The sequence below is a fragment of the Podarcis gaigeae genome (genome assembly GCF_964106915.1).
Source record: "Podarcis gaigeae genome assembly, chromosome: 12".
Classification (NCBI taxonomy): domain Eukaryota; kingdom Metazoa; phylum Chordata; class Lepidosauria; order Squamata; family Lacertidae; genus Podarcis; species Podarcis gaigeae.
In genome coordinates this window covers 28,808,556-28,834,838 of record NC_139688.1, presented here as the reverse complement: position 1 = coordinate 28,834,838, position 26,283 = coordinate 28,808,556, and the positions used below count along the sequence as shown (strand labels likewise).

The 26,283-nt window shown below is 42.7% G+C and overlaps 1 protein-coding gene across 10 annotated transcripts in view; it reads right to left on the bottom strand.

Annotated features, from left to right (window-relative positions):
• The window catches only part of DYNC1I1 (dynein cytoplasmic 1 intermediate chain 1), a 230,124-nt gene that overhangs the window by 140,816 nt on the left and 63,025 nt on the right, over positions 1-26,283 (bottom strand). For all 10 annotated transcript variants that reach the window (XM_083705284.1, XM_083705288.1, XM_083705290.1 and 7 more), the window contains one exon: positions 25,319-25,434. In XM_083705284.1, coding sequence (XP_083561410.1) covers positions 25,319-25,434 — 116 coding nt within the window. The remainder of the gene's footprint in view (positions 1-25,318; positions 25,435-26,283) is intronic.

Sequence of the window (26,283 nt, the reverse complement as noted above, 5' to 3'; positions counted from 1 at the left end):
GTGCACAGAAATCCTACTTCTTAAATGTAGCCAGAGAGAAAGAAAATAGATAGATTAAATATATCGAAGTGTGTTTCAAATACAATCCATCACTAGTCCTTATCCAGACTTTTAGGGAATAGAGCAGCAATTTCCAAGTAAGTAAAATGAAAGGTGCTGAGAGACTCTGTACAAGCTCAACTCCCCACATGCGAGAGTTGCCGGGGTTTCCCAGATGTTTTGAGATCATAACATAAGTCAGAGGATAACTGGTAAGGTCAGCTGGAAAACTGGAAAGGTAAACACTTTTGGGGGGGCTAGACTGAGAGAGACTTTCAGAAAGGGAATATCAAACTTAAAAAGAGGCGGGGGGGGAACCATTGGTCAAAATGACGAGACTTGTCCTGGCTTCTGCTAACATTACCAATTATTCAAAATATTTCCTTAGTGTAATGCTTTTGCAAAAGTTTCTTGAGCAAAAGGCAACACTGAACTATTTGGACTCTGATGAAATGGTGCACCCCCCTTACTTTTTTCCCCTTTGAGGCATAATAAAGGAAATAAATCTAAGTTTTGCAAAACAGAAGTCAGATGAAGCAGCAGCAAGTAAAGACCACGTTTATTTTAAGTCAGCAGCACACTCTGCTGGCTGTTTCACTTTTTGTCTTAAGGTTAAAGATAAGAAATGCAAACTTACTATTGCTGTACCATCTCTATGCATGGATTAAAAACAGCTAAGCGGTCAGTGTAGCGTACCTCCTGAAAAATTCTGAAGAATATATGATGTTTATTCTGGCGATATACTTGAAGGCAATGTAATTCTAGTGCGTTGTTTGGAAAACTCTTGAAAGTAGCTGATAATGGGCAATGTGGACAATACTTAGGCAAACCCAATGAAATTGGCTGACCAACCTGATCTCTGATGTGCCTTGCAGTGCTGGTCCTCCTCCTTGGTCCCAATTCCTAGTTTGTTCCCCAATACCACATCTTGCATTGCGCTCCAATCCTGATTTACTCTTCCGTACTGACTCCTGGCTTGTTCTCTGATGCTGCATCTTAATTTGCCCACTAAACCAAATTGTTCTTCAGCGCAGACTCCTGGCTCCAGACTGCTGCCCATATCTGAACCCTGACCACATACCCCTATACATGCTTGCTTCTCCTGCTGCTTCATTTCATCTTGAGGTAGTGGCTCACTACAAAATAAATTTGTGAACCAAGTCTGAATATGAGAAACCCACATTCAAATTCCAGTTTGGCCGTGGTAGTCACGCAATGGACTTAGCCCTTTAACGAAACCTGTAGTCCTTGAGAAAGTTGAAGTTGTAAAGCTTTTAGAAAAAGGACAAGAGGTGTAGGAAACAAATATTAATAACAGTGAATAGTCAACAGGTAAAGACGCCGAAGGGATGAGGGTGGCGCTGTGGTCTAAATCACTGAGCCTCTTGGGCTTGCTGATCAGAAGCTCAGCAGTTCAAATCTGCTTGACGGGGTAAACTCTCAGTGTTCTGTCCCAGCTTCTGCCAACCTAGCAGTTCGAAAGCATGCCAGTGCAAGTAGATAAATAAGTATCGTTGTGGCGGGAAAGTAAACAGCATTTCTGTACGCTTTGGTTTCCATCACGGTATCCCGTTGTACCAGAAGTGGTTTAGTCATGCTGGTCACATGACCCAGAAAGCTGTCTGTGGACAAACACTGGCTCCCTCGGCCTGAAAGCGAGATGAGCACCACAACCCCATAGTCACCTTTGACTGGACTTAACCATCCAGGGGTCCTTTACCATTACCTTTTACCTTAATAGTCAACAAAGTATCCACCTTTTGCCTCACTCCAAGTGTTTAGGAGCTGGATGCAATTTTCATCATATATGAGAGAGTTGTGATGAAATTCTTGTAAGTCCTCCCTCCCAGTCATACTGAAAAGTGACACTAAGACCACAGTAGACATTTGCTTAAGAGCACAAGAGAAGCCTGCTGGATCAGGCCAAAGCTTTAGGGAAGCTTTTAATGTTTAACAGACTACTGTATTTTAATGCTTTGTTGGAAGCTGCCCAGAGTGGCTGGGGAAACCCAGCCAGATGGGCGGGGTATAAATAATAAATTCTATTCTAAATTCTATTATAGCTCAACTTCATCTTCTCACAGTAGCCAACCAGATGCCTGGGGGAAACCTGCAAGCTGGACATGAACGCAAAAGCATTCTACCCAGTAGCAATTCCCAGTAATGCCTCCGACAGTGGAGGCAGAACATGTCCATCATGGCTAGTAGCCAGTGGTAGCCTTGTATTCCATGAATTTGCCTAAGGCCACCCAGGAGGGTGGCCATCACTCTCTTTTGTGAGACCAAGTTCCATGGTTTAACTAAGCACTTAATGAAGCAGTCATGGGATTGTTGTCTTTCACATGACGTGGTCTGTTTCGACTCCACAGAATGGGAAGTGACGGAGACAGGATTTTTGTGTTACTGTGTTCCGTAAAGTGGAACTATTGTCCTTTGTTCATTATCTTTGCTGTCTGATGCTAGAGAGAGAGGGAGCCATGGTGCAGCGCTCAGTGTGCATTATTTATATGTAAATAAAGTAGATTAGCCAAAATGCTGAGTTGCTGAAGTCTGTTACGCAAACTGCGCAAACTCTGCAGATCCCTAAGTGTGCCGGTGTCGGTTGGCATCGGTCGCTGTGATGTTCGGGCTGAAGAAAGCTTTTGAAGCTCCCGAACGATCGACCAAGAGGAAGGGAACATGCCAGTTGGCCATGTGTCTCTGCAAGGGTCCTACTCAAGTGTAGGCTGAACTCCTGACATTTCTTTCCTCTGTCTTGGATCTTCCACCATTCAGCCCTGTTGGATGTCCAGAAGCTCTAGCGTTATGCTCACTGAACCCTGTTACCCCTTCAGCATCTGGCACCTCCTCTCAATCTTCTTCCACTGACCTCTCCTCAATGACCCACCACCAATCCCCAAGTTCTGAGTCTTCCTTCCCTGGGATTTTCCTTTGGAGGTTCCCCAGCAGGTGCCTCCCACCACTCCTCATCATCCAGCCAGTTCCTGACAGTGCCATAGGCAAGCCTGTTTCTGAGCCTCAATAATATAATCTATAACATTACTTTCTCCCCATTCATAATTCCAAGGGAACATTTCTTCACAGAGATTCAAGCAACAGTGTTTGTAAATCCACAAGCCAAATAATCCCCAATTCTTAACTTCCTTTTGAAAAGAGAGGAACCACAACATTTTCAAATTAGGGCAAAGGTTTATGGCCATGTAGGTGAAAGAGGGCAGAGGAGAATCAAGAAAAAGTTTGCTAAATCTTCTGCATGAAGGAAAAAAAGAAGGCCATATATACAACCCAGCAAAAGCTACACCAACAAATCACTTCCTTTTCCCTGGTTACAGGGATCCATTTTCATGGCGAGAGCAAAACAGAAAGGAAAGCAATTGCCTGCCACGAGCACAAGCCGCAGTTACACTTGCCACTTGAAAGCTTCCAAATCTGGACTGGGTGCCAGCAAGCTAAATTATGGCTTATACTCACAAAGAAGTATTCAGATGACATTTTTGTCAAGAGTAGGAAAATACATTGACTAGCGATGAACAGAGTACAGACTGATTCATGCCACCAATCAGACATGCTGGTTGTTGCTTCAGTTGTGGAAGACATTCGAGAAGAAACACCTTCCGGCATGATCCAGTTCACTGCTATAAATTTACTTGGCATACTTTCTTTCCCTCTATTTCAGGCACAGATCTAACTCCCATACTCTCAACCCTCAAAGGATAGAGTAACCACTTTGCATAGTGTTGCCTTTTTCCTGCCCAGAAAAAGCCAATGCCAACAGGCCGTTAATATATTCATACATACAATGGAGAGCTTTAACTGACAGCATATATGCAGGCAAATCAATTTCCACTCCTCACTGCTTAGGTTTTTTAAATAACGCTAAACTGAACAGATATTTATCAACTTTGCAACAGAATTTTAGGGTGCTGTTGTTGTTATTTAAAGAAATTTTGCAGTGAATCAAACCATTGATTAGAGCATCCAGTTGAATAAGATGTTCCATGCTTTTAACAATAAAAAGAAAAAAAGACAGAGCAATTATGGTCACCTAGTGTGTTGCAAAGCAAGCACGTTCATCTTCTGTAATGGCTGAAATGGACTTCTCCATTACTGAACAAACACAGAGCCACTTCAGAGACTCCAAGGTTGCTGTCACAGTTCTGAAACCAAACATTTTGAAAAAGTAACGTTTTGATTCACACACACACACACACACACACACACACACACCGAAATGCACATGACTTGAATTGGCTCAGGAAGGTATGGCTAGATGAAACATGATGTCTATCATCTGAATGCTCATGCTTTGTTTTCATGTTGGGGAAGGCCAGTTTTGAGCAGCCTAAGGGTGACCACAGTGCTGTTTGGGGCTTTTGCCCACTGTTGCCAGAAAGCCCCATGAGAGGTCACTGACATAGAAAGTCCAAACCACAGGGCAAACCTGGGTCTGGCCCTGTCAGTTCCCATGCCTCATTTCTGCCCAAATCCTACAACTCAAAGACAAACAGTTTTATAATTTCAACCTTAATAACATTCTCGAAGAAGGTCCCTTGCTGTTTCTTCAAAAGAAGTGGAGTATTACTTAGAACAGAAGCAGGGAACTTCATGCGTGGGGGCCGAATGCAGCCCTCCAAGCCTCTCCACCTGGACCTCGGGACTCTTCCCCAGGCCACACACCTTTCCCAGCCACACCTGCTTCACACTTTTACTAGGTGTTTTTGCCTGGTTGGAATGCATCCTTGAACTCTAATATTGCCTCTTGGTTGCCTAGATAGATGATATTGAGTGAGTGTGTATGAGTGTGTGTAAAGATTAGCCCCCAAAAGGTAAGAATTACATTTGTTGCTCTGCCCATTTTTGTCTCTAGCTCCGCCCACCACAACATGTGGCCCCTGGATGGTTGCCCGGGACAGAATGTGGCCCTTGGGCTGAAAAAGGTTCCCCGCCCTTAACTTAGGATAAGATGTTTCATAGATAATGCGTTCTTTCCTCTATACTTACAAAGTCCTCCAATTAGAAATCTGCTATGCTCTATGTCTGGTAGGAACACAGGGTGAATGTTGACACTGAAGACAGGACAAGGAGATTTGATGCTTTTTAGATAACAGCTTTCCTAAGCATGGTGACCCCAATCTAAATATTGCTTCTGATTTGTTTTAAGGTCATGTTGCTTTAAAGCAAATGGCCACTGTTTCACCGATGTGAAATATGACCATGGACAACACGTCTGTCAGACATGGCTGTAACATACTGCTTAGCACTGTTAACTTACAATATGCACCTATTATTGTTGGTTCCCCTAATGAAAGAAAATAAAGACACTGCATAAATCTCGAACACGTGTTTCGTTTTTCCAGCTGCCCTGCTGCTGCGGAACGTCACGCTAACAAGAAGTGATGCTAACAAGAAGCTAAAACCAGTGTAGCAAATGGAGCATTTAACTATATATAAACATGCAGACATTCACATATAAATAGAAATGGGTTCTTTGAGGGAAATGAGGAGAACCCGGGACAGGCATATTTCAGACGAAGATTGCCTGCATTTTCCGACATAGCAACAACTTTGGTCCTGCTTAATAAGAAAAAAATCAATGCCACCACTACACAGCCCTCAATTGCTCTTAATGCTAAAATAGAAAAACAGTATTTGGTTATCTCTATTAAAAGACACCTCGACAGATTGTCAGTGTTTTGCAGAAGAGACTTAAGCACAGACCGAGAAATTTAGGTTTACACAATTAGAACAGATTCAAGAGCTCTGTCACCCTGGCAAAGCAAATTCACTTTAAAAATGAATTGGATTTTTTTTTTTTTTTTTTTTGGAATTGGGAAAGACTGGGAAATGAATTGAAAAGTGTGGGATGAACGAGAAGCTGAATGAACATCCCATCAGCAAATGAGGTCGAATGAAAGTTGAACACTTATCATCGTATAACCTCCGCACAAACGAATCAGAATGAACATCCAGTAAAGGGGGGATAGAATCTAACCTCTATGTAAGCTTTCTGCAAGCAAATCAGAAAGAATGCAGATATGTGACCACAAATAACTAGGATTAGAGTACACGTCTGAAGGAGGAACTATGGGTGAAAGCAACTAAACGTATTTTAAGAACTGGATTTGCATTTTAAAATACTGTAAGGCGTTTTGTGGAGGATTTCCTCAAAAGTCAGAGTATAAAATTCCTTAAATAAATTAACAAACAGCATCCTAAGGAGAAAAGGAAACATTAGTTTGTCATGGGTACTGCAGATGGTTAGGGAACTCCTATTCCCCTCACAAAACTACAATTCACAGAGTTCCCTGAAAATAATTTATTGTTAAACCACTGTGGGAATTGTAGCTCTGTGAATAAAGAGTCTCCTAACAACTCTCAGCACCCTTAAGAAACTACAGTTCCCATGATGCTTGGGGGAGAGCCATGAGTTTAAAATTGTATGATACTGCTTTGAATGTACAGTGCAGATAGGGCCGTAAAAGACAGCAACTTTCCCCCTTCATAGTTCCATTGGTCAAACGGACAACTCACAGCACACACAAGACTTACTGGACTAATATGTGTTTGGTATGTTAAAACCATAACAGTCAGAAGCTCATTGTATCAGGCCAAATTTACCAAAATGAAAACCCTGCAGAGTAAGTCAAAAGGAGCCTAGCATCTCCTTCGTAGGAGCCTAGCATCTCCCTCGTAAACAAATATAGCATCCTGATAGGAGACAACGATTTGATGGCTCGGTGGGGTTTTCTAAGTAAACAGAAAAGCCAAGGCCCTTAGCAGGTGGCCGGGTTTGATATTCAAATCATTAACATTTTACATGTGGCGTTTTCATTAGGGGGTGGGGGAAAAAGGTTACCGCATGATGGACAATCTGTATATATTTGCAGATGTGGTGTGTGTGGAAGTCAAACCTCGCAAAGGAGTATAATTTGAAGCAATCTCCTTGCCCGAGAATAGCTGAAGGCAATGTCCAATCAAAGTACTGTCAGTCCTCTCTGCCCAGCGAATAAATGAGTTGCTTTGACAGGAAATTCCAACGGCAAATTTTAATTCTGATCAGGCTTCAGGAAGTGGAAAGAATAAAAACACATCAATTATAGTGACAGGAAGTTTTAAATCACATGGCAAGCAGCTGCTGCCAAAGGGACCCATCTGCCAGATTTGTTAAGGAAAGGGGGTTTCTTGGAGTGACCAAACATTTGCACAAAAATCTGATACACTGACGTAACTCTCCAGTTGTTATGTTTTCTTGGGATAAGTGGGAAGGAAAATGACACAGCAGAAGAAATATGTCATTATTGCAACCGATCAACTTCTTTGTTTTAAACATATCCCCCGTAACATCAAAAATATACAGCTGCTCACACAAACATCACTTCTTGCCTGGCATTCTCTGATCAGTGACATTTAATACTTTATATATTAGGCACATACTTTCCCACAAGCTTCGGTGAATGAGGAAGCCAAGTCATCTGCTATAAACTTCTCACTACACAGCTATGCAACTTGGTACACGGGCTGCGTTTTCCTGAAGTCTAATGCTGGCATTAATGAAATCCGGTTCATGTTTCTTGTAGCCAACCATCACCCACCCCACCTGATTAAGCCCTTTGAACATTTCTGCTCTTGGCATATGAGTGTGGGGGGGGGGGAGAGAGGGAGGGAGATTAAGAAGAATTGTTTGTTTTTCTGCTACTGCTTTAAAGCTGTGTGTGCGAATTCTTGAATGCTTCTCATTTTCTGATCAAATCTCCCAGATAGTACAAACAATTCAAAAGCCAAAGCTGTGACCTTAAAATAAAAAAAAAACTTTAGAAATCCAATAAAAATTGTGTTGCGGGCCATAAAACAGTTTGTTTGTTTGTTTGTTTGCACTAGATCATTCTGCGAAACAGAATGATGTGGTGCCATTTTGTCGCATTCTGCGAAACAGAAACAGAGTGGTGCCATTTTGTCCAGAACAAACGTTAGCATCATCTAATCAATGGGATTTCAATGGGAAATAGAAGCATATGATAGATTGCCTTCCATTAAAACGAGTGGGACTTGGAGTGCTTCATTTTGGCGGTATTGTGCCCTGTATTTGGCAACAAGCTGCCCAAATTAACATCCAATATGAGCCAAAAGTCTAAGGTCAGGCCAAAAGGATGTCTTGGACACCATCCCCCCCCCCCCCAATAGTGTTCACTCAATAATAATCTTTACATCACTTTATAGACAGAATCAAAATGGAAACAGCCATGTCCCTTATACTGGAAACAACTACATGTTAACAGTGGCACAATGGAATTTGACTCTTTATCCTCATTAAATTGCCCTTCTGTATTGCCTTCCCACTCACTGAAGGAAAGAAGTGATTTTGTCCCAAATGTGGTTCCCCCCCCCCCCCCCGTCAAGCTATATCCTCCTGACACTGTCCTTCTTATGCGTCAGGGTCTAGGAAACTGAATTCTCCGTTAGCCAGGCCTTTGTGGTTCAAACTTGATTTGCAGTATCATTTTTGCTTCACTAATTATTTTTATTTCGTTTATATTAAAGATTTATAGCCAGATGCTATAAATATTGCACAAAGCACTGTGCAATAAGGAAAAAAATGAGACAAAATATTAAACCTCAGAAACCGTTTTGACAATTCCACAATTTAAAATCCAATAAATAGCTGGGATGTGCTTCAGAGAAAGCCTTCTTAAACCAAAACGTCTTCAGTAACTGTCTAAACAACAGCCTGTCTCATTTCTGATGGTAACAGATTCCAGAGGACTGGAGTCATAACTCTAAAAGCCCAGATTTAACACAAACTAAGTACACTTCTAGGGACGCAGGTGGCGCTGTGGGTTAAAGCCTCAGCGCCTAGGACTTGCCGATCGAAAGGTCGGCGGTTCGAATCCCTGCGGCGGGGTGCGCTCCCGCTGCTCGGTCCCAGCGCCTGCCAACCTAGCAGTTCGAAAGCACCTCCGGGTGCAAGTAGATAAATAGGGACCGCTTACTGGCAGCAAGGTAAACGGCGTTTCCGTGTGCGGCTCTGGCTCGCCAGATGCAGCTTTGTCACGCTGTCCACGTGACCCGGAAGTGTCTCCGGACAACGCTGGCCCCTGGCCTCTTGAGTGAGATGGGCGCACAACCCCAGAGTCTGGCAAGACTGGCCTGTACGGGCAGGGGTACCTTTACCTTTACCTTTAAGTACACTTCTGGGGCATGCAGCACTCTCAGAAGTGTCACATCTGATGAGCACTGCTGCTTGTATCCCTGGCTTACATAAGAGAAGAGCTCTGATTGATGAGATGAAAGATCTGTCTAATCCACATTGTGGCTCCAACAATGTCCCATCAGATGGCTCTGGGAAGCATGCAAGCAAGACCTGAGACCCATAGTGCTCTGGTGCTATTCAGCTGTTCCCCAGCAATTGGTATTCAGAGTCACGTTGCCTCTGACCCTGGAGATAGCATATAGTCATCATGACTAGTAGCCACTGATAGCCTTATTCTTCACAACAGTAAATATCTATTTTTCTCTCTCTCCCCAAAATGTACAACATGAGCTACTGTTGCATCCCTAATAATAACAGTCTCTCTTGACATCCTTCTCCAAAATGTGTTTTTCGAAAAGATCTCTTTCCAAGTTGCTTAGAGATTTCTTGAATCTTGGAAATTTGTCAGGAAGATGAAAGATCAAGTCATGTTCTGTGAGGGCCATGTTACAAGTGACATGGGAAACCCATGATTAGTCTGTCACTGGTGGTGATTGTTTTACTGAAATGCAGGCACTGGCGGGGGGACGGGGACGGGAGGTGCTACAAATCTGACTGAAGCAGCAGCAGGGAGGGAGGGAGGGAGGGAGGGAGGGAGGGAGAGGTGCTTAATTCTTACCCGCAAGCCATTTTTTTCCTGATCAAAACCAGCCCTGCTTACGCAGCCACAGGAGAAAGATACAGGGCGAAAGGGTTAAGCACTCCCTTTCCCCCACATCGCTATTGCAATCAAATTCACAACTCCTTTCAGTTAATCAGTAAAACAAAAAGTCACGAGACTATAAACTACGAGTCTCACGTGCTACGGCTACTTTGGTCCTCATGAGAAAGCTTCAGGGCCCCTCATAGCATGGCAAACATATCTGGTTCTGACATACCTTCTCATGCTCCCATCTGCTGCAGAAGTGCAGGAGGAAAGGCCTTCTCAGTGGCCACCTCCAGACTATGAAACGCTTTGCTTCATGAGGTACAGCTGGACTCCTCTCTCCCTGTTTTCTCCAGTCGCCGAAGACTTTTTCTTCCAGCAGGAAGATGTTTTTATCAAAGAATGTCAATTTGTGACCCTGTCACTTGTGTTGATAGGTTTTTTTTAAAAAAAACTGATGTCAGATATATATAACATGCCTATGAAGTTGGGATCTTTACTTGCTATACGTCATCTTTGGTAGCATTTAGAATGTTAAATCTCAAAACTGGTGTGGGGAACATCAGGCCTGGAGGATAAACAGTGTTAGAAACTGAGATATGAAAGCTAGGAGCTAAATGGCACCATGATCCTAAGTTATGGGCACAACAACAGAATGTTTAGGTGCACTTTTTATAACAAGAATACAAAGCTGGAAATGAATGAACTGAAGCTAAAATATTATGATCATTTTTTGCATAGTCTAGTCCTTCCCCTCCCCTCCCCCTAATATTCTTAAGAGGGTCTCTTCTCCAGTCTTCAGAGTGTAGCTGGAAGTGGGGAGGCAGAAAAAGGTCCTCCTTTCCTTCCACTCTGCAGTTTTAATCTAAATCTTAGGCGTAGTACTGTGCCCAGAGCTAAGAAAACGCTCGCCCTCATGAAATTCCCTGTCGCAAAATGTGCCTAGAACAATGGGAGTTTCAAACATGGGATAAATCCATGCTTCCATTTATCTCTATCTGGCCCTCAGAATGAAGTTGTTGTCTTTACATGTTATAAAACACCCTTGGAAACAATTAGAAACATGGCATATATATCTCTAAATTGGTGTGGGGAATATCAGGCCTGGGGGATAAACCCGGCCCTCCATGCCCCTCTATCGGGCCCTCAGGACTCTTCCCAGGCCACCATCGCCTCAGCCACACACACACACACACACACACACACACAAACACCCTAATATCACCCTCTTTGAGTGCTTTTGCCTGGCTAAAACATGTCCTTGAACCCTAATAATAATGCCTCTTGGTTGTCCAGATGGAGGGTGGAAAGGGGGCTGTGGGGATATGTGCGGAAACTGCCCTACTGTACAAAGGTCAAATGCATATTGATTGCTTCACCCATTTTTGGCTTTGGCTCCACCCACCACTAGCATGTGGACCCTGAGAGGTTAACTAGATGGGAATGTGGCCCTCGATCTGAAAAAAGGTTTTCAACTCGGCTCTAAATACTATAATTAATAAAGAAAATAGCTTCCAAAAATATAGCTTAATAATTAACAATTAATTGGCAGTTTTCAACTACCGGTAAGTTTTAATCAGAGACCTACTGAAAACAATGGACATAACTTAGTTGTCTTCATTCTTTCAGTGCGTCTACCCTGAGTAAAACTTAGGTGACTACCACCCCAATCTATGTACAATGTACTTGCAGGGCAAAAACACAGCACCAATCTAATGGTCATTAACCTATAAAAGGAGGACTCTTGTTCCTGTCAAAACATAACAAAACACTCTCCTGAGGAATCAGCAATGACCTGAACGAAGATTTTAACTGCGAAAACAGACAGACAAATGAGATAATCCCCTTGCCCTATCCAACCTCCATGCTTTGATATAGCTAGCTAGATATATAGATAGGTATCATATATGTATTCAATACTGTAATCCCTGTATGGGATAGGGAATTTTTCCACACTAATGCAAACAACTACCAAAGCATTTGCAATCTCAGCAATGGCCCGTTTTTTTCAGACACAGCTGGAAGTTGGTGGGAAAGCAGTGTAGGAGGAACCAGAGGAAGCAGCAAGACTGGAAATGGGCTCGTAATGCAAAGTCTCGCTAACTACCTCCTCTCGGCCCATCAGTCTTATTAATATAGTTCCATAAAATGGCTTTGTTTTACATGAGGAATGTGGCTGTGTATGTTTCTTTTTACACTGCAGTCCAGCTGAGAATTCACACCTTCCTTTAGCCAAAGCCAGCCTTCCACCTTTCACTGCTCTTGCTACGGGTCTTTCATTGGCTAATAAAACCCCGTGTAAATTAGGCTTGTGCCTACATTTCACCTTTGTTTGTTTCTTTTCATTAATTAGCCATTTCACACAATGCACTAAAAGGCACAGTAACAAGCCTTCTGCTAACTAGTAACATCTCCTTTCTGGCTATGTTTTCTTCCCTCTGCTGTTTAAAGAGAGGCATGCCATCATCTTCTTCCAAGAGTTTTCTCTCGATTTTATTTTATTTATCTCTTAGTAAACAAACAAAGATTTCATCAAAAGATCCCAGAGCATTGTGAATTAAAGTTTGAGCCATTTAAAATTAACCACAGGCATAAGAAAATAGAAAACAGAAGCAAAAAAGTTGAAAAGCCAAAGAGAATCCTTCAAATGCCCTGCAATCTAAAATGCCCAAGTCAGTAGAAAGGTATCAAAAAGCTTGCAATGCAGCTGGCAAGCAAACATCCTTAGAGAAGAGGGGTCAGGGGGCCACCACAGAAAAGGCACAGTGTGCTTATACTAAAGAGGGTACTTGGAGCAGGGCCTTTTCAGATCTTAAGACATGCTGTGGGTATGGGAAGAGGTCTCCTTCGTTCATTTTCTTTGTATGCTGCTTTTCCACAGACACACAAAAATAATCATGCTCATATCAGTTTACAACAAACACTACAAGAACAATTTCATAATAACATAGTTAGTAAAAAGGTAAAGGGACCCCTGACCATTAGGTCCAGTCGTGGCCGACTCTGGGGTTGCGGCGCTCATCTCGCTTTACTGGCCGAGGGAGCCGGCGTACAGCTTCCGGGTCATGCGGCCAGCATGACTAAGCCACTTCTGGCGAACCAGAGCAGCACACTGAAACGCCGTTTACCTTCCCGCCAGAGCGGTACCTATTTATCTACTTGCACTTTGACGTGCTTTCAAACTGCTAGGTTGGCAGGAGCAGGGACTGAGCAAGAGAGATCACCCCGCCGCAGGGATTCGAACCACCGACCTTCTAATCAGCAAGCCCTAGGCTCTGTGGTTTAAGCCACAGCGTCACCCGTGTCCCAATAACATAGTAACCATTTCGTATTAACACAGCGAAACAAAAACATAATAACGTGCAAAAAAACCCACCCATATTTCAATACTATACAGTGGTACCTCGGGTTACATACGCTTCAGGTTACATACGCTTCAGGTTACAGACTCTGCTAACCGAGAAATAGTGCTTCAGGTTAAGAACTTTGCTTCAGGATGAGAACAGATATCGTGCTCCGGCAGCGCAGCAGCAGCGGGAGGCCCCATTAGCTAAAGTGGTGCTTCAGGTTAAGAACAGTTTCAGGTTAAGAACAGACCTCTGGAATGAATTAAGTACTTAACCCGAGGTACCACTGTACATTTAACAAGATTGCTTAAACAACATGCAGCATCCAATAGCAAAAATAACAAGGGTTAGGGTCAGTTTCATCTTAGTCCTAGGTTTTCTGAAAACTGCAAGAGGGGAGAGTGCGCTTGAGGGGGTCCCTGCTTGCATATTTCCCAGGAGCACCTGGTTGGCTGCTTCAAAAGCAGGATGCTAGACTAGATGGGCCATTGGCCTGATCCAGAAGGCTCATCTTACGTTCTCATGGTTTTACTTTGGTTTCCCCCAATAAAATTCCATATCCTCCACAATTCAAGCCCCAAACAGATTCGGACCCACAAAGTTCCAATCCAGAAGCCATATCAGAAACACAAAACTGCCATTCATGAAAATATTCATGAAAAAAATATTCATGAAAAGCCATTCATGAAAATATATGGTTTTGATTCTGGCAGCTGACAAGACAAGTGGTAGACTGACGGCCCGCTTGCCCCAAAAGTAGCTGCTGTTGATAATATATTTAGCATACTGATTTGTGCTTTGCACTTAACCAAGATGTTAAAGAGACTCTTTATAAAATATTCCGCCAGTGTGATACAGATGGAAAACAACCTAAGGCTACTAGGAAGGAGGTTGAAATGTATCTCATATAAAACACATCATTATGCATTAAAGAAACTTTCCTTCATCCAAAAAGAACGGCCAAGCAGCTGGAGCTGTACTCCAGGAACCACATAAAGTTTTAATTAAATTCATTAAAAATTCTTTGTCTCTTGGCGAGTTGCGGGGGTAGGGCAGATAGAACGACTTAACAATGGCCGAGGTACAATCCAGTTTGTCAAAACTAATAACAGCACAAACGCCTTTGGTTACATGGAGATGCCGGAGGGAGGGGGGAGTGCAGGAATTACTATGAGTATCATGTTTACTGAGCTGTAATACTTATATAAAAATTATTGCAAGATGTGGCCGGTCCCTGGGAAGAGACTGCTATTCAGCAGACTGATAAAAGCAGTTGCTAACGAAGAAGGCACGGTTTTTCGGCTGACATAACTGATCTGGGATGCAGAGAACAACACTGTTTCTCTTAAAGGGAAGGACACGGAAATAGATTGCAATTGTGATTAATTTGTGTTCTATGGCAAAGATGCATCATGACCGAACCTTTTACATTAGGCAGCTTTCTGCAAGGATGGCAGCTTATAACCAGCGCTCTCTTGTTTTCTGGGGGTACTCAATGGTACTCAGTACCGGCACCTTTTTCAAAAAATAAAGGTAAAAATTAAGCACTGCTTATACCTGTCAACTGGAATTGGGGCACCCATCTATTTTTAGGTTTTCTGATGACAGGTGGGGAACCGGTAGTCCTCCAGACATCAATGGACTCCAACACCCTTCAGCCCCACATAGGAAGGCCAAGGGTGATGGGAGTCGTAGTCTATCAACACCTGGAGGTCCACAGGTTAGCTACTCCAGGTTTAGGGCAATCAAGAAACATGTAGGTAAAAACAGCCAGCAGTGTTGCTAAGGCCAAAAATTTGGACCATTTAAAAAAGAGCCATAAAACTCTGAAATGCACATGAGAACAGGCATTTTCAATGGTGGCTCCCTGTTTGTGGAATGTTTTCCAATAGGAAAAGCGTGGCTGACGCCATCGCTGTCTGTCTTTAGGTGCCAGGCAAAAGCTGTTCTTAAAATTACCCATGCTTATAGATTTTAATCAGCAGGTTAGTTAGACATGTTTGTGGCTTTCGTTCGGGCTCATTTACGTGGGGTGGGTAGGCCTTGTTTCTTTTAAATATATCATCGGATGAGCATTTTACTTTTTTGTGTACTGCTGTTTTTATGCATTTGTTATTCTGTTTTATTGTGTGCAAAAATTTAACTAATATTTTTTAATAATAATAAATATTATAAAAGTAAGTGTAACTGTGTGATTTCATGAAAAAGAAACATTACCAAAACATAGTTATTGTGTGTATATGTCAGTGCACACATACACAACCTGTTCTCATGTGTGCTGATTCAGAAGTAAAGCAGAAGAAAATTCCCACTGAGTTCAACATGACTTTATTGCCAAGTGAACACATAAACAATTATAGATTTAAACACGTGGGTGATTTCGCTAGAAAGCTTTAACCACCTAAGAATGAGAGGAGAGAATCTTTGCACAGTGACTTTCATCTGTCAAAAACAATTGTGTAAATGACATGTACAAAGTAATAGGGTACAAATGGAATAGCCAGATTAAAGATTTATTAAACAGGACCTTTTTTTTTAGACTATCGCATTTAATATCTGATTTTCTTATTTTAAAATATTTTGTGTTTTTTCCATCTTATGCTGATATTAATTACATTAGAGTAATGTCATATTGCAGTTATAAAATACAATTGGAAGGATGCTATTTATTTTCAGGTCCTTGTGGGGGGGGGAATGAATTAGTAAACACTTTAGTGGTGGGGACAGAAAGCTGGCATTTCCTCAATATGATCAAGAATATGGCATATATAGGAGGGAGCCTCTACTATCATTTTGGGCAGGTGGCCTCTTCGGTTAATGAGCCAATTTGAGGAAACTATTAAGCCTCTGTGAAAAACTAGGGCTATTTCCCTAAGCCATTTTTGAGCTATAGAACTCATGCTACTGAGCTGTAGGACATAAGCCTTTTCAGCTGGCTCAGTTGCACATATTCATTTGCCCTAATGATAACATTAAGTACATGAAGCAAGCTACAATGAGGCCCCAGAGACACATATTCTCTTACTCCTCATTCTAGCCCAGTTCACATCCTTAAAAATTCCAAGAAGCCCATGTAAAATGGGAGTTTAAGTGAAGAGCAGGAAGGCTGTTGTTGAGATTCAGAATTACAAATCGATCCAGAATATGAACTTGTCCATCTCATACTGCATCTTCTTCATACTAGGTAGCTTGTGGATTTTGGTCTGTACCATGGACATCTCCTAGAAAACACATACCCCAAGCCCTTGTGCTGGGGATGCAGGTGGGGACGCACAACCATCAGATACACCGGAAGGAAGTATAGTACAGATTGAGGGACTTCTTGAGGATTGCAATGGTGTGGTCAGAGGCAATTGGACATCATCATAATCCCTACTCTTGAGAGTCCCATGGACTGCAAGAAGATCAAACCTATCCATTCTTAGGGAAATCAGCCCTGAGTGCTCACTGGAAGGACAGATCCTGAAGCTGAGGCTCCAGTACGTTGGCCACCTCATGGAAAGAGAAGACTCCCTGGAAAAGACCCTGATGTTGGGAAAGATTGAGGGCACAAGGGAAAGGGGATGACAGAGGACGAGATGGTTGGACAGTGTTCTCGAAGATACAAACATGAGTTTGACCAAACTGCGGGAGGCAGTGGAAGACAGGAGTGCCTGGCGTGCTCTGGTCCATGGAGTCACGAAGAGTCAGACACGACTAAACGACTAAACAACAAACAACAAAATAATCCCTATCATTAAAAAGCAGTATGTGGAGTGACACTGCGGGAGTGGGGGCAAGGGAAACTTTGTCCGTGTCTGGTGGAAATGTAAAGCAAAGGATTTCTGGTGTTAACTGTGGTTACAGAGCTAAAAATATATTTTATTCTATGAGTATGAGAACCTATTGGATTCTTTGGTGTGTGTTTTCCTATTGAGCTATATTTTTCTATTGAGCTATATTTTTATCTTGTAATCTGCTCTGAGATCTTCTGAGATCTTCAGAGATCTTCAAATGAAGGGTGGTATATACATTAGATAGATAGAAAATAAGCTATTCCATAAGACCAAGGCATCAAACCCAAGGTTGTTGTTTTTTATATTATGACACTCAGTAGGATAATATATGTGAGAGACTGGAAAAACACGAAAAAGTGAAATAAAATGGATCTTGTAAGGAAATGATGGGAACAACCTAACAGGCCAGGAAGCTCCTGACTCCTTGTCCTAATCTTGGGCTGTTTAGGATGGAAGCACGACTTCTGGTTTAGCTAGTCTCACCTTTCCTGTCACCTTGATACACACATGTTATCGCTACCTTTAGGGAACTACATTGGCTGCCAATTAGCTACCAGCCACATTTAAACTCTTGTTACTTACATCAGAAGCCTGGAATAACCCTGCACCCGGTTTTCTTGCCCATATACAGATGTGTAAGACCGCTTAGATCATCTGGGGAGATTATACTTGTGGCACTGCAGAATATCAGTGGCATCCGACAGAATATCACAGAGCAGTTCCCCCAAACAGGCATTTTACACCATTATCCCTGTACTCTGGAATGTTCTTCCTTCTACAATATGTGAAGCATCATCCGCCAGTTTTCTGATATCTTCTGAATATGGGGGGGGGGGGGGAGGTGTTTCCAGGCTTTCCTTGACCTGTAAGACTTGGGCCCTGTTATTACTGCCCATATAATATTGTTTTGGTTTCATCTCTGCTCTTATTATACTGCTTTATTGTTTTTGCATTGCATTTTTGCATACCACTAAGAGATCTTTAAATATTAAGCGGTCTAGGAATAATTGTAAATAAATTTTTAAAAATGAAAAAAAAAAAAGATTTACATTTTCAAGAACTCAGAAGAAATCTTCCTGCAGCTATTGCATGCACGCGGCACGTCAGGGAAGCACCAACCATGTTCTCATTCACATCGTGTTAAAGGAATAGTTTGACATGTGAGCTGCTGATGGCTCAGACATGCTGGGCGCTTTCTCGGCAAAGAAAGAAAAATGCTTTCCCTTCCCCAGCTGGGGTTCTATTTGCATACAGGTGTCATGAGGCTCCCTCTCCAAATAACGCAGCACAATGCTGGTTTCAGATGTCAGGATGCGAGGATGAGGGCAAAGGCACAGCAGAAATGGCTTGCAGCTAGTTATGAGACCCGGAGGTCAAGGCCATTAACTCGCGTTTGGGGCCAATTGTCACCAGGTGTCCCAGAAGCTCATTTGGTTTAATGCTTTGAACTGGGATGCCAGACTTAACGATCGGATTGATAACCACCCTGTGGGGAGGCCGAATCTACTCCCTAGGACATAATGACAGAGCTCTCTGGTGTGTGTGGAAGGGGGGGGGGAGAAGGGTTCGCCATACCGCCCCCCGCCCCCGTCCTTAGCAGAAAGCAAAGCAAAAGACTCATCATCAGCAAGGAGTGGAAGAAAAATAGAATCCTAGAATTGTACAGCTGGAAAGGGCCTCCAGTGATCATCTAGTCCAACCCCCAGCAATGCAGGAATCTCAATTAAAGCTCTTGGAGGGTCCATGCCAGGCTGTGGCCCCCTGCAGGAAGATTAAATCAAACCTGCAGCCACACAGAATAATCTCAAGAGTGCCGTCAAGCCTGTCAGGAGTAAGCATGGACCAATGGTACCAAACAGTATGGGAAACAGCCTTACTAGACAAATTAACCAATACAGTGGTACCTCGGGTTACATACGCTTCAGGTTACATACGCTTCAGGATACAGACTCCGCTAACCCAGAAATAGTGCTTCAGGTTAAGAACTTTGCTTCAGGATGAGAACAGAAATCGTGCTCAGGCAGCGCGGCGGCAGCAGGAGGCCCCATTAGCTAAAGTGGTGCTTCAGGTTAAAAACAGTTTCAGGTTAAGTACAGACCTCCGGAACGAATTAAGTACTTAACCCAAGTTACTACTGTAAACTGAAAGTGACATGGGGACAAATAAAAGAAGACAGCTTCACCCTGGTATAGCTCCCCTTTATCACATACACAGCGCAACAAGACAATGACAAAAATCCACCAACAGCATACAAATCAATCTGGCTAACCTTATCCAAAACACCCACCCACCCCACTAACACATGAAAACAAAGACCACCACAGCCAACCACAAATGAACAACCGCACCCTAGGTCAACCCCAACCTCTCTCACCACCAAAGGAACACAAATGAACAGCAGAGAACCTGCACAAGCGACGCTGACACCAGACCCTACACATATTAAGTAAAATAGAAACATCATGGATTTGGATGAGGGAAACCTGAATTCAAATCTCTGTCTGTAGGCAAAGCTCACTAGATCACTCCCTCTGAGGATGGATGTGAGTTGATTTAGGGAATAGCTGCAGCTCAGTGACAGAGTATCTGCTTTACATTGCATCCAGGTTCAATCCCCAAGATGTCCAGGTACAGCTGTGAGAAACCCCTGCCTGAAACACGACAGAAAGGCTGCCAGTCAGTGTAGACATTACTAAGTCAAATGGGTGAGTGGTCCGACTCAGTGCAAGTTGTCTATGTTTGATTCACTGCAAAAGTTACTAAGAAATCTTATAATAAACAAATAATAGAGGAAGGCTGTGATACATTTTTAAAATTAGCCCCCCCTTGTTTAAAAAATGTATATCCTGCCTAATTTCGAAAGAAACTGTTACACCCAAACATTACACAATATTAAAATACCTCACAATCGCCATTCCTGGCTCCAGTTATAAGATCAGAACATTAAGGTGCAAAGCCTAAGCCACCACCATTTCCAAAACCGCCATTAAAATGGAAACATAAGAAATAAACATGGCGGGGGGGGGACTAGATCAGACAGACGCCTTTCTAAAAAAAGCCCTGGTGACGGAAGCCTGGCACAGGGTGGGAAGGTCTGACAAGACAGATAAATAATTGTTATGTAGATCAAGGCAACATAAGAAGAGACCAGCTGGATCGCCCTAAGGATCCATATTGACCAGCATCCTTTCTGCCCCCAAAGTGGTCTTCAGAAGCACAATGCCTTTGGATGTGCATTAAAGCTGTGCTGCAGGGCTGGGGAACCTGTGGGCTCCCACATGTTGTTGGACTCCAACTCCCATCATCCCTGACCACTGGGCAAAACTGCCTGGGGCTGATGGGAGCTGGAGTCCAACAACAACTGGAGGGCCACAACTTTCCCTTCCTCTGCTATACCGCCAAATTATCATGGATAGAGCTGTCCACCTCTATGAAGTTGTCCCATTCCCTTTCAAGAATAGCATAATAAATCTCGTTCTATCAGAGAGAATGCATGCGTTGTCAACAAAAGCTTATGTCTTAATAAATGTATTTGTCTTTTAAAATACCACAAGATTCTTTTTAGAGCTCTCTCTCTCTCTCCCCTTCTGGAACAACAGATCTAACAGAGCTGCCCTTCAAGAAATCGTTACCAGGCAAGAGGAAAACACGGCCCACTCCTCACCCATATGAGCCACAGGTTAAGTGAATGGCTATATTCTTCTCATGCATCGGCTCCTTTTGCCATTAAAATTGCTCCCCGCCCTTAAATAAATGGGACAATGCCATGCTTCCATATTCAGAACTGCTCCCGTCTTCATGCCTACAGTAGTCAGTTTCCTCTGATGGACTCCTCCGCCACAATGTCAGTTTTTACATACACCACTAGAGGGTACTCTTTGTAAATTTCTGGAGTAAAGAATAAAACAAACTCCTCCAAAAAAAATCCATGTTTCGAAAGAGAAGCATATGCTTGTGCCATTTCTGAAGGCAAATTCTGCCATTTCACACCCAGTCTTGCACTTGGGTTTTATTTATTATTATTTTTAAAATAATTTTTATTAGTTTTCAACACAAATATACAATTTTATCCAAATTTTAACAAATTATCTTTTTTTGGACTTCCTTCAGCTTCTCTGATAATCATCCACATTTACCTCTTAGTTACACATTCCCTTTATTTGTATTATTTGTATTATTTGTGCACCGACCCCTCTCGCTCTCCAGGCTTCAGGTTCCTTTCGACCTGCTCTTTGGGGCTGGCGGGGGGAAGCCCACCACCAGCCCCAAAGAGCAGGTCAGGGAGCAGCGGAAAGGCGCAGCGGAGAGGCTGCTGCCATAGCCGTGTGTCACTTCTCCAGCTGGGAGAGGGTTGCGGGGCTATGGCGTCTTCACTCCATAGGACGCACACACATTTCCCCTTCATTTTTGAATGGGAAAAAGTGCGTCCTATAGAGCAAAAAATACGGTACTTTTCAGATATTCTACAAACTTTCCCCAGTCTTCGATGAACTTTTGGTCTTGCAAATATCTTATCTTCCCAATTAGTTTATCCAGTTCTGCATGGTCTGTCAGTTTCATTCTCCATTCTTCTATCGTTGGTATTTCCTCTTGTTTCCATTTCTGGGCCAACAAAATTCTTGCTGCTGTAACTGCATATTGAAAAAGTTTACAATCCTTTCTTCTTATTTCCTTTCCTATAATCCTTAAAAGAAAAGCTTCTGGTTTCTTTACAAAACTATACCTTAACATCTTTTTCAATTCATTATATATCATCTCCCAGAAACTTTTCACTTTCTTACAATCCCACCACATATGATAAAACGTTCCTTCTTTTTCTTTACATTTCCAACACTTATTACATGTCTTAAACATTTTTGCTAATTTTACCGGTGTGATATACCATCTATAAAACATTTTCATAACATTTTCCTTCAATTGTACATGCAGTATATTTTAAATTTTCCTTCCATAATTTTTCCCAATCATCAAATTGGATATTGTAACCAAAGTCTTTGGCCCATTGTATCATCACAGATTTAACCTCTTCATCTTTTGTATACCATTCCAACAATATCTTATACATTTTTGACAGAATTTTACAATCATTATTTATTATATCTGTTTGAAACTTTGAGACTTTTTCTACATAGCCACTTTCTTTAACATCTTTTTTAAACATTTCATTAACCTGAAAATAGTGCAACCAGTTGTATACATATTTTGCACTTGGGTTTTAGATTACAGTGGTACCTCGGGTTAAGAACTTAATTCATTCTGGAGGTCCGTTCTTAACTTGGAACTGTTCTTAATCTGAGGTACCACTTTAGCTAATGGGGCCTCCCGCTGCTGCTGCTGCGCGATTTCTGTTCTCATCCTGAAGCAAAGTTCTTAACCTGAGGCACTATTTCTGGGTTAGTGGAGTCTGTAACCTGAAGCGTCTGTAACCCGAGGTACCACTGTACTTCCGCAACAAATAGATTTACGTCGCTATTTTATTACATCAATATATCCTTTAAGGAGACAGTGCTTTGGCACCTCTGCCAGGCAGCAAGAACAAATGTTAAGCAGTAAGTTAGCTTATTGGAGGGCTGAGCTAGATGTAACATTGGCTATCCACAAGATCTCCCATCTTTCTCAGTTAAGGTGGGGGGGGGGGAGGAAGAGAATGCTTTGGGAGCAGTCCTATGCAGCTGGAAGTGAAGAGATTCATCCTTTCAGCAATGTCAGTTTATTGACCTGAATTCCCACCCACCCACGCCCACCCCGTCCCCCAAGCTGCTGCTTACCCTCAAAAGAAAAGCATTCAGGCACCAACAGTTTGTCTTACGGCAGGAAGAGGGAGCCACTAGCCCTACAGATATTGTTAAACTCCAATTCATCCTCCCCAGGGAACATGGCTCATGGTCAGGAATGATGGGGGGCAGTAATATAACTCCTGAATGGACCAAGCATCTTTTGACAAAATGAGATTGCTTCTGTTTTTATTGTTCTTACATATACTGTGTTTTTTATATTGCAATTTTGTGTTGTGGACCGCCCTGTGACCTATGGGTAAAGGGCGGTACACAAATTTAATAAATGCAACAACAACAACAACAACATGAGTTTTAGTCCAACGACATCTGGGGGGCCCCAGATGCCCCATTCCTGTTCCAAATATTTACTTTTGCTTAGCTAACCCATTATGGTAATTACCTTGAACAGCAGATAAAATAAAGGCTACTTCAGAAGGCACATCAATTCAGTAATTATATGAGTGCTCTAAATGATTTGCTCAGCCTTCCCTGAAGTATTGCCCTCCAAATGTTGTGGGACTTTAACTCTCCCAGCCAGCAGGGCCAATGGTCAGAGAACACAGAAAGATGCCTTGTTGAGTCAGGTCATTGGTCCTTCTCATACAGTACTGGGAATGCCTTGGAGACTTGCAACAGGATGCCATGATCCACAAGGACAAGTGTTCCTATGTGTTATGGTGTGTGGATGATGATTTATAGGTGTGAGAGAGGAGCCTTTTCAGAAGTATCCTTGTTATAATCTCAATGTGACCTCTGTGTCTCAGGCATTTTGAATGAACAGTGAGGTCAAGAGGCATATCTACAGCATCTCAAATTGTACACCGAGCCAAAAATGACATGTCATTTCTTCCCCTCAAATAAAGGAAGTTGCAGGTTTTCCAACAAAAAAATACATTATTCTGTGGAAGGAAGTAGGATGCTGAATAGAGCAAAAAAAGAAAGTGGAGGAAAATGATATGTCTTCTTGATGACTCAACTACTTGTTTAGAAGCTGCCAGCTAGCCTCCACACCTCCAGCGTGTACAGAATAATGAAACAAGACAGATTTTCCAAGCCATATCTCCCTTTTAGTTTGGAAGCCACCAGGAAACTGCTGAAAATAAAGAGCTTACTTGCACTGCAGATCTCTTTTTGATTTTATTAATATTAATTGAACGTATATCCTGCCTTCCCTCGAGCCCAGGGCAGCAAACACACAGCATTTCAAAAGAGAAACAAAGCAAAAGCTTTCTAAAATGGTCAAGACACTCTTAAAAACAAATAAAATTAAAATATGCAAAAGCAGTTCCAGTCTTCTCTCCATCTAATTAAAAGACTTTGGATCTTTTCATAAAACCCTATTCACGTCTTCAGAAGCAAGCAGTATTTGGAGGGGTGACGCGAGGGGGGAGAACAAGGCTAAGGTCACCTGACCCTTACTCCCACACCGCCACTGCTGCAGCCTATGTGATCCACTCCTCAGTGCTGTGTATAGGTTGAGGCTACCAAACAGGCATAAGTAGGGTGAAATCCTGGGCAATCAATGCTTCTTCATGCTCACAGAGCTTGTGTGTGCATGTGGAAGGCTGCCCCGCTGAAGATCCACCTTCCAGCCACTGACAGGATCGGGAAGGGCGCAGAGTGTGGGGATATGCCAGAGTATGCTCACACTCTCACACAATTATCTCCATGTGCTTTTGAACATCTGAACAGCATTAGAGTGCTGAGTTAACCTGGAGATTTAAGTTGCAATCCCATGCACACTGACCTGACTCAACTGATCATGCGGACCGGCTACCGCTAAAATCTCAACAAATCCAGTGTAATGTACAAACACGTGTTGCTATTGGAATGAAAAAATTATTTCCTTGAAGACAAAACCAAGACTACAGCCAGATGCAATTCCTAAGTCATATGGGTTGCTGCTACAATTATTTTATGAATAATACAGTTATATATTATTGTTGTCAAAGTGAATTAACTCCATCTGAAGCACAATCAGTAGGAAGACAATGGTGTTACCGGGTCTGCCACTAATAAACCTTCCACTCTCCCTTTCCAGAGAGGTTAAATGTAACATAGTGTAAAACAACATAAAATAATCACATTTACTGGGCTAGTCCATAGGCCACATCCAAATAAAACAACGAATAAAATGCTTTAAAAACTCCACGCAGGGGCATGCATGAGATAAAACAAAACTAAATAGTAAAAATGGAGGAGATACATGTCAGAAAGAATTGAGTGTCTCCCAGCGCAGGAACTCCACCACAGCTGACTGAAAGGGCTTCCAAGTAACTTGTCCTGAGGCTGGAAGCTTTTATTGCAAAAGAGACCACCCTCCAAATCACATACCAATTACTTCTTTGTAACAGAAAGCTTGCTATGTCTTTCACTTTCTAATACCTTTATGGTGTGTGAAATTAAAGTGATCACTGATCAAAGTGAGCTTTTTTTCTTCACTCCAAACATCTCGAATTCCATGGAAGAAATGGTAGCTGCTTTACCTTCAGATCGATGAGTAGACAAAGGCGTCTGCGTCTCCTTGGAATAGGACACCACTTCCCGAGGCAAGAAGTCCACCTGGGTGATCTTTGACACGCCCAGTTTGTGTAGGCGGCGGCTAGAACAAGCAAACCAAAAAGCTGGGTTAGGTACTGGAGTGTGCTGTCAAAAGCACTATGGCGCTCATTCATGAACACAAGAAGCAGCCTTATAGTGGGGTCAGACCATTAGTCCTTCTAGCTCAGCATTGTCAATGCTGACAGAAAGTAGCTCTCCAATGTTTCAGGCACTGTACTTTCCAGCAGAGGCGGATTTAGGGGAGCGCAACCAGTTCAGCAGCACTGGGCGCCGAGCATCGGAGGCACTGCAGAGGATGTCACAACTATTATTTAGCAGAGGATGTCATTTCCTCCACTATTTAGAGTGGAGGATGAGAAGTGGAGAGGGGGTGGATTTTGGCGTCGCACAGGGCGCTGTGAAATGTGAGACCCCAAGGTCCGCCACTGTTTCCAGCCTTACCTGGAGATGCTGAGGACCAAACCCAGAAGCTTTTGAATGCCAGGCCTTTGCTCCACCACCCAGTTAAGTCCCTTCCCCAGTTCCCACAGGATGTGGGTTTTTTTTTCCATTAGCAACTTAACTTTGCTTTCTCTCGGGGGGTTGACACATGCTGCAAGCTAGAAAAGTGCTGTTTCTACTCTGTTTTGTTTTAAATCGAGCTTTCAGCAAAAAATAAAAATGATGTGGCAGTATAGCAGCCACCATTGCTAGTGCTGCAACTAGTCTGTTTTTGAGAAAGGATTTCATGAACGCCCCCAAATGACTCTCTTTCACAGCTCTGAATTTGCCACTGTGTATTAACGCAATGCACACTCCAAAGCATCGACCGCAGTCTGTTCGCAGGATGCGCGAAGGGCGTCATTCAGCCTTGCCAGAATCTTTTGCTGCTGGATTCTAAGAGCTGAAC